The sequence below is a fragment of the Pinus tabuliformis genome, chromosome 8 (genome assembly GCF_031772625.1).
Source record: "Pinus tabuliformis cultivar Carrire ecotype Pingquan chromosome 8, CPIR1, whole genome shotgun sequence".
Classification (NCBI taxonomy): Eukaryota; Viridiplantae; Streptophyta; class Pinopsida; order Pinales; family Pinaceae; genus Pinus; species Pinus tabuliformis.
The window spans coordinates 841,877,822-841,887,748 of record NC_142294.1 but is presented as its reverse complement, the minus strand read 5'-3'; the positions used below and the strand labels follow the sequence as shown (position 1 = coordinate 841,887,748).

Genomic DNA, 9,927 nt, shown 5'->3' with positions numbered 1-9,927 from the left:
ACCTAAAAGGCCCTAATAGGAAGCTTTCATGCAAATCAATATACAAAGAAAGGACTACTAAATGGATGGAACACCAATAGGGTAAAAAGCATGAATATTTCCTTCTTTTCACAATTGCTCCCAGGGGTTTCAACACTTTCATTTTTAAAAGACTTGTGGATAACTTGAAAGTTTTGAACAATGGATCGTAGTGTTGGGGTGCCTCAAAGATTATGATTTATCGTTTAAATCCATGTTTCAATCTATTGTGGGAGCACATCTCCTAACATTCAATACGTGTCAAGCTTCCATATCTACCTACCTATAGAATTCTAGAGTGAAGTATATTCTTGGATTGTGAGAGACAAACTTGGCATATTCTTGAAGATGGATATCATTATCTAAATTCTCCCAATAAAATTGTTTCCAAGATATGCATTGAGGTGTATTTGAATTAAGGCTATTTGGAAAGTGTGATGATGTAGGAGCATACCTAAATATGTGTGTAATCATCGAACCGATTCAAATCACTGTGAAAAATTATAGAGCTCCTAGGTAGAGTTGCTTTCTCATATAACATATAGGCATTGTCTACCGAGGCATCAATTTCACCCAGATGACAAAATATTGCCAAAATCCAACCCTTTCTTCTTTAAAATAGCTAACAATAGGAATGTTTGAATCGTTCTTTTGATGGTGAAAATTTATTCAACGCCATTAAAACCCCCTAGAGAACCCAAAATCTTGAAACTTGACAATTGTAACCCGAATTGCCAAAAATTTCCATTGGATTTTATCAAAATCGCACCAAAATTTCCATTATTTTCTAGGAAAAAATGACACCTCATTAGACTACTGCTAACATATATAATCTGCTTTATATAGATGTTCTAGTTTTTATATTCACTGTGGAATGCATTTATTATTTAGATAAATATTCCAATAAAATTATTAAAGTTAATTCTGTCATTAGGTAATTAAATTATTACTTATATGGTTTAAAAAGAGTTATAGAAGAACCAAATATAAAGGCATAAACAATTGACATTAAGGAAACAAAAATTCCAATTTTAATTAAAATATACCCAATAGTTATCTAATATAACTATCTTTTGCCCAATTATCTTGCACCTAATATAACTAAATTTATAAATTAAATAGATAATTTACTATTATAATTATTAATTATTAATTTTATATTTATTTATTTATTTAATAAATAAACAAATATATTTTTATTATTGATATATTTATTTAAAAAAATAATAATTTACTATTTTATTTATATATCTATATATTTAGTTATCTCCACCTAATATAACTAAACTTATATGTTTATATATGATTTTATATTTATTTACCTCACTAATAATACCATTTATATAAATTAAGTAAATAATTTACCTTTGCTATTATTAATTTATATTTTTATATTTATTTTTATTTATTAAATAAATAAATATAAATTATTATTAATTTTATTTATTTAAATAAATAAATATAAATTATTATTTATATAGTTATATATTTTTAATAAATAGATAATTTATTACTTTATTTATATATTTATATATGAATTTGGTTATCTCACACCTAATTTTAACTAAATTTATATATATTTATTTATTTTTTATTTATTTATAACTTTATCATTGATATATTTATGTATTTATTTTTATATTTATTTTTATTTAATAAATAAATAAAAATTATTATTAATTTTATTTATTTAAATAAATAAATATAAATTATTATTTATATAGTTATATATTTTTAATAAATAAATAATTTATTATTACTTTATTTATATATTTATATATTAATTTGGTTATCTCACACCTAATTTTAAATATATATATATATATATATATATATTTATTTTTGTTTTATTTATAATTTTATTATTGATATATTTATGTATTTCTTACCTTATATAACTAATTTTGACCTTGCTCCTTGAGTCAACCTTTGGCCAGGTAACCGTTGGTGTCTCTGCTCTAGCTATTTAAACAGGCTAAGCTGGATCTGTTCTTCAACTTGTCCTGACGATGAACCACACTGGTTGGTTCGAAACACGTCGACAAAAGATTGGTTATGTGATTTTGCCGAAGATTATCTAAACAATGCTATGGATCACAGAAGTCTAAATTCCTTAATTATGCATTAATGTCTCATGTAATGAATGTTGTATAACCCTGAAGTTATGAAGAAGCTAAAGAATATAAAGAATGGATAGATGCAATGAATGAGGAATACAACTCAATAATGAAGAATGACGCATGGGAATTAACATAATTTCCCAAAGATAAAGTTCCCATAGGATGCAAATGGTTGTTCAAAGCAAAGTTTAATGTTGATGGTAGTATTGATAAGTATAAAGATAGATTGGTTGCAAAAGGCTATTCACAAAAAGAAGGCATTGATTATGAAGATACCTTTGCACCTGTAGGTAAACTGAATACAATTAGAATCATGATTGCATTAGCTAAAAAACAAAATTGGAAACAACATCAGTTAGATGTCAAATCTGCTTTCTTGAATGGTGAATTAAAAGAAGAAGTATATTTGGTTTAGCCTAAAGGGTTTGTAAAGAAAGGACAAGAGCATCTTGTTTGCAAGTTAAAGAAAGATTTGTATGGTTCGAAACAAGCACCAAGATCTTCATATGTGAAAATTGATTCATTCTTTTATGACAAAGGTTTTGTGAGAAGAAAAAGTGATCCTAACTTGTACATCAAGAGAGATGAGGATCGGAATATTGCCTTGATATCTTTTTATGTTGATGATATTATCATAACAGGCAATGCACTCAGGTTGATGGAAGAAATTAAAATTCAGTTGTCATGGGCATTTGAAATGAAGATCTTGGTGAATTGCATTACTGTTTGGGTCTTGAAATTTGGAGGGAATCTGGTAAGACAATCATCACACAAAGCAAATATGCAAAGGCAATCCTTCAAAGATTTCATATGTTTGAATTCAAACCAGTGTCTACTCCTTTGGAACAGAATGCCAAGTTGTACAATGATGATGGATCAAAAGAAGTGAATGGAACTTTGTATCATCAATTGGTGGGAAGTTTGAACTACCTCACCACTACCAAGCCAGATATAACATATTCTGTCAGCATCCTTAGTCAATTTATGGCTAAGCCTTTTGAAGTCCATTGGAAAGCAACAAAGAAAGTCCTTTGATATCTAAAGGGAACACTTTATTTTGGTATTTTGTATACTGATGAATCTGATGTTGACTTGGCAGGTTTTTCTGATTCAGATTGGGCTGAAAATCGTGATGATAGAAGATCAACCTTTGGATATGCATTCAATTTAGGATCGGGGATCGTATCACAGACCAGTGAGAAACAACCAACTATTTCTTTGTCATCCATGGAAGATGAATACAAAGCCTTGACCAATGCAACTTGTGAAGCTATTTGGTTAAGGAGAATTCTTGAAGATGTTGGAGAAAAACAAAGAGGACCAACAAGCATCAAATGTGACAACTAGAGTTCCATGAAACTGGAAAATAATTCAATTTATCATGCAAGAACAAAACATATTGAAGCCCAACATCATTTTGTGAGAGAAAATATACAATCAAATGAGATTCATTTAGTGTATTGTAATACAAGTGAGAATGTTGCTGACATCTTTACCAAGCCTCTTGGAAAGATGAACTTTGAAATATGTAGACAACAACTAGGCATTGTTGAAAATCCATTTCTCCATTAAGGGGGGATGTTAGAATAATGTAGAAATGATACGTCCAGATAGAGTTGTTGAGCTGTGTTCTCGTAGAGAATGTTTGGGTCTATCTGTCATGAGTTGTGTCTTCGTAGTTTGTGTTGTGAGTTGGTGATCTCAATTATTTGGATCTAGATTGTCCTAGACGCTGTCTATGTGTGCCTATATAATGCACTAGTTGTCCAAGCAGTTTGATTAATTAGATTTGATTTCATTCTTGTGCATCTCTCTGATTTTCTAATAAAATCACTACATCTTTCTAAGTCACAGTTTATTTCCAAGCCTCACAGGCTTCACGTTGCACAGATTCAACGTTGGGGACATGTCTTAGCTCACGACCTTAGTTATTCGACAATACAGGAAACTCCTTATGCAATTCATCATGAAATTAATCTTTCTCACAAAACCTTGCGATTTCACGCTAGCTCCAGTTCTATGTCAAAAATTGAATCAACGTTCATCCAATGAATGTGACAACTCCACTAATTATCTCCAACACCCACCTCCATGTAACAAGATTTCAGTAAAAGAAGTGGTCGAACCAGCAATACCAGTCATTTGTGGCTCTTTCTTTCTATGGTCTTAAGAGTGACTTTTCTGTTTGAAGACAGAAAGTGATAAAGATGGAGCAAAATTTTTCGGGGGAGCTGAAACATTCTTGTGGGCATAAGTTCCTCTCTGGTGGGAGCTTGCTTGTTGGGCCAACTCCAATGCCAATCTCAAAGAACCAATGATGAAACCTCTTCTGGAAGGCCCCTTAGACCTACAACGGACCACGATTTCCAAACAGCCTTCACAATACGCATAACCACGCCATAAGCTCTCTCACAAACTCATCTGCAACCTTAAGCTCTGATACCAAAATTTGACACAGAGAAAAAATGAGGAAAAAAAACATGCGCAAACATAGAATTTATTAAATTGATTTTCTCCCCAAACTTGGATTTTCAAATGAATTACATGGCTATTTATTTTGGAGGAATAAATCTCCCGAATTTCTCAAAGAGAAATCTCCTCCCTGCAAATTTGGAGGAAGTTGAGAGTAATCCTCTCAATTTTAGGAATCTATCCTAACTACCTAATCTCTAAAAAATTCTAGAAATATCCAAAAAAAATCTAAAATTTTCTAGATTCTCCAAATTAAATACATACATAATTACAAAACATGAGATTCTCCTGCATCTGGAGCATCTGAATTGTTTGGTGGTTATGGTTGGAATTCGGTTGAATTTAAATGTTAAATTTAATAGAATTGTAATTTAATATATAAATGTCATAATATTAATTTCAAATGATGATTTATGAGAATAAAAATTAGAAAGGATATGAACAAATGACTGTTGTTAGCTATTTTTCTTTAATGTTTGGTTTTATTTGCTAGTATTTAACCATATTAAGTTTGTGATTTTTGGTTATTTAAAATGAATTTTTAAATGTATAAATAGATTCAGTGACCTAAATGTTTTTTTGAGATATTTCAATTACATAGAATACATAATTTAAATTTGTGATTGCACCTTACTATACGCCTTACTATTGGGGAAATGTTGTGATGTAATGTTACCTTTAAAAATAACAAAAAAATATTTGAATTAATAAATTATAAATAATAATTAAAAAAATAATGTGAGGCATAAATTAAATAGTTCAATTTCCACCTTAACTTTATATAGGGATAAAGTAATTGAAAGTAATATATATATATATATATATATATATATATATATATAATTTACTTTTTAATATGAGGAAGATATGTAATTTCTTTATTGTTCACCAGAAATAATATTATTGATATTATATTATATGTAGTTCATTCTATATTTAACTTACATGTGATATTTATAAAATATATATTAATAAAAAAAAATATTTTAATGTCAGTCCTAAGTAAAATATTTCAATATTCATCTTAAATGCATAAACCATAAATAGAATATCAATTATTTCAATATGTATGCATGTTGAGTAAAAGATTTCCATATATATAGACAAAAAAGAGTTAGAAATTTTTATTCCATTAATGATTGCTTTCTAATTTAAATTATAAGGGATATTTCTAATTCTTTTAATGTTTAATATGAATTTGAGATTTAATATTTTAAAAATATTAATAATAAAAATAATTAAATATATGCATATTAATAACAAAGGTAATTCAGTGTATATATACATATAAGCCCTTAAGGGTGTGGCTTGTTGGTGAGCGAACATACCGCGTTCATGTCATTGTGCAGTTCATAGATTCAAACCTCATCTTACCCATGCATTGTGTTTGGGGGAGTGCAATTACACCTCGAATTTATAGTGGCAACCGTGGGGGATCGAACCCGTGCTACCCGAGTATGAGAGTTTACAGGTTAGCGATTCCACTAGTCATTAAAAAAGAAAGAAAAAAAAAGAAAGAAATATATTAGTAATAAAAGTAATTCAATTTGTCATACACACACATATATATTAACATAGTGGAAAAACCAACCCCCCTCCCCCCAACACACACAAACATATATATATATATATCTATATATATATATATATCTATATATATATATATATATATATATTATGTGGTACACTTGCTACTTGATCAATTGAGCTAACCCACATATATATTAGCATAGTGGAAAAATCACCCCTCCTTCCCCTGCCCACACACACACACACACATATATATAGAGGGACATAGAGATTTTCTATTTCCAAATATTAGGGAGCATGTATTAACATTTTCATGTCATATATATAGATATATATAATGTGGTACACTGGCTACCTGATCAGTTGAGCTAACCCAGCTAACCCGTGGGCTATTACTTATGTTTATATTATATAAAACAAATGAAATTAAAAAAATATATTATAATTAAAACATTTTATTAATGTGTTGCTCAAAATTACATAGCGTTATCGATACTGAGAGGAACGGTGCATTCAAAAGTGTTTGGAGAAAACCCTAATGGCGACTGTAGCACTCTTGGTATCCCAGTTGCTCAGGAGGGCGAAATCTGATGAAGAATGTGCAGATCCTACTCTTCTTACAAGCATTTCAACTCACGACGGCCTTTCGATGGTCCCGCGTTCGAATCCTGTAATGTTGTTGAGTAGTTTGAACAGAGAGGAGACAGGGCAAGAGGAAGCGGTGGAGGTAAGGACAGATACATCACAACCATTAAAGTTGGGCTCCAAACCCTCGTTTTCGAGCGCCATTAAAGTGGATTTTGCAGCGAATGAACCTCATGGCGAGGATCTGCTTAAAGAGATGCCCATGCTCCGGGAGCCGAAGCTCGTGGCTAAAATGACGGCCGCGGTTTCCGACGTTGTTCAGACAAGATCTGTGCTGCGGAAGCAATTTCCTTTCTTGAACCAACCAGATCTGCCTGAAGAAACACATGCATTTCAGATCCAAGTCAAACTCTCGGGCAAGACGATGATACAATGGGTATGCGCAACAGAACACGTGCAGGATCTTTTGCAAAGACTCGAACGCCGGCTGGGGATCCCCTCCTCTTATCTCAGATTTCTATATAAGGGTAAGCAACTTATGAATCCCCTTCCTCTCTCCTTTTACAACATTCATAATGACGCTTCTATTGTGCCTACCTTTCGTTTAAGAGGTGGTTCCACTGGGCAAACCTCCTCTGCCCCTTCTTTCTCTTTTAAAGATGCAGTCTGCAAAGACGTTGCCCAACCATAATCCTCTTCGAAAGCAGCCCAGCCAACTGTGGCTCCAAAGCCATTTTTGGTAGACAAATCAGAGGAAATTCCTTCCATCAATTTCTCTCATCCTGAGATTGAAAATCGCTAACAGATATTTGCAGAATCCACACTCATATGCAGATTTAATGGGCTCTGGCCTCGCACATCAGATCTATACCAATGGATCCATACCAATTGGACTAAAAAAAGCAAGATCTACTGATGTTCAAAAGGATTCTTCATTGTGGTTTTTGACTTAAATGAATATTACTAGAAAGCCTTAATGGGAGGCCCTTGGTTCTGGGGTTCGGCTAGGCTTTTTCTCACCCCTTGGTTTCCAGATTTCGACCCTTCTACAACTGTCATCACCAAGCTTCCCATTTGGGTCAGGCTCCTGAATCTTCCGGCACATCTATGGCATATCTCTATCTTCTTAGCCATTGGAGACACTTTAGGACGCTACTTGGCTATGGATTCTTCAAGAAAGGAAAATGGACTGTACACCTACGGTAGATTTTGTGCAGAAATAGATATCAGCAAAGGGCTGCCGGATCAGATCAATCTCAAGATTGGAGATTTCCACTGGACACAAACATTGGATTACGAGAATACAGCCTTTCGTTGCCGCCATTGTCATCAAACGGGGCACCTCCAGAGTACATGTACCCAGTTCCTCGACAAAAAGAAGAATCTGAAACGCAAACCCAAATCCAAGAGCTGGAATCCTTGTGTGCCACCTCCTATGGACGACACAAATTCCTCTAGTTCGGATGAGGAGGAAATTGACGCAGATGGGTAGAATGATGAGATTCCACTGGACGCTCCCTCGGTCGGTCCGGTAGTCCCCTCTGACCCTCAGATCTCTCAGAAACGTTCTCATATATCTTCGTCCTCAGACTCTGATAAGGATATTCCGCCAAAGCAGAATAGTCTACAACTTGTTATGGCTTAGCCAAACTCCACTGGATGGGTCAAAGTAAGCAAGAAAAAAGGAAAAAAATGTCGTGTGGCAGTAACTGCCCTCTCGGGGTAGAATTCTTTGCTTAGTTCTAGCGTTTGTATTCCCGTGTTTTCTATGGCTCTTTCCTTGATTGTCTCTAAGGAGCGAGGTAGATAGCCTATCACCTATGTCTCCCCTGCTTTCCTGCTTTGCTTGCATGCAAGCTTGATTGTACTATACATTATTTATCTTAATAGAATTAGTCTTATTCAAAAAAAAAATTGTGTTGCTCAAAATTAATACACTAATCAAATCTCATTTTCCTCAAATTTTATAAGAAACTTGCATCTTGAGAGATCCAATCTTAACACTGGTTTTATTGCTCTTGACACTTTATAGATGTATATTTAAATGGATCAATGCTAATTTTATCAAATCTCTACCCAATCTTAAACAGAATTTACCAAACAATATACCCAAAAAATAATCTAAATATAAAAAAATTATAAAAATAAAAAACGCTTACCATAGTATTAAAAATATTTTAATAAATTTCCAATATACAAAAAATTAAATGGCGATAGGAAAAGTGCAAAAGAGAAGTGATAGAATTTCACGTATAAAAATTAAAATTAGAGTTGTCTCTTAAAAAAAAATGTGTTATAAACTCAAAATAGAGAGAGAGTAGGTGCCTTCTTGAATATTTATGCAATGCAAACGATGCTAATTGGGGCTGAATCATACCACTCCATCCAAGACAAGTCCTTCCAACATGCAAGCAACATGTTAGGTATTTTTTTTAAACTATGGCAGTTGTCCTTGGCAGCGCCATGCAGGGTTGAATCTCCATGTAGGGTTGAATGCCATGATTTGTGGCAGAATCATAGCACTCTATCCAACACTAGCCCATCGACCATGCAAGGAGGTTGTAAGCTTTTTTTTAGTTTTTCAATAATGATAATAGTCATTAGTAGAATTTGAATGTGTAACATCCATCCATACATTGACCTAGGAGATAACAATTACTAGGAAAAGACTTAGTAATGGATACGAATGCTCATAACTAAAGTTAAATATTTGAGATGATATGAATTCGCTGTAGGGTTAATTCGATATGATATGAGACTAGAGATTAGTCATAGCTCCTAGACAACTGTTTTGTGGACATGTAATGAAATTGTTATAATTTCGCATTTTTAATGTTCTGAAATGTTTGTATGCCAAGTCCCATCATAGTATTGACAATTATTATCCTTATTAATCATTCTTCATCCAGAACATTGGAATATAAATGATGCCCACACTTGGCATAATTCTCAAACTTCGTGCGCTGAGCTCATTGCTTTGATGGCAAGGGGCTAGGCAGCAATTTGGGTCATTAGCACCATCGGTCTTGGAAGGACTCATCCAACATTTCACAATTGTGAAGGGTAAGTTAGGGTAACGGTTCTCTCTCTCACCGATGGTTGACGGTCATTTGCATCCTTGCCTAGCTCGAATGGCTCTGCAACTCGCATGGATACCTCACTCTCTCAGCAATGGAAAAAGATCTAGTTTAGGTATTCACCC

The 9,927-nt window shown here is 32.9% G+C and overlaps 1 protein-coding gene across 1 annotated transcript; it reads left to right on the top strand.

Moving 5' to 3' along the window:
• Window positions 1–7,701: 7,701 nt before the first annotated feature.
• LOC149238194 (uncharacterized) lies at window positions 7,702–8,217 on the top strand. The gene has a single exon (XM_089369500.1). The coding sequence runs from the start codon at window positions 7,702–7,704 to the stop codon at window positions 8,215–8,217; it is 516 nt and encodes a 171-aa protein (XP_089225626.1).
• Window positions 8,218–9,927: the final 1,710 nt, after the last annotated feature.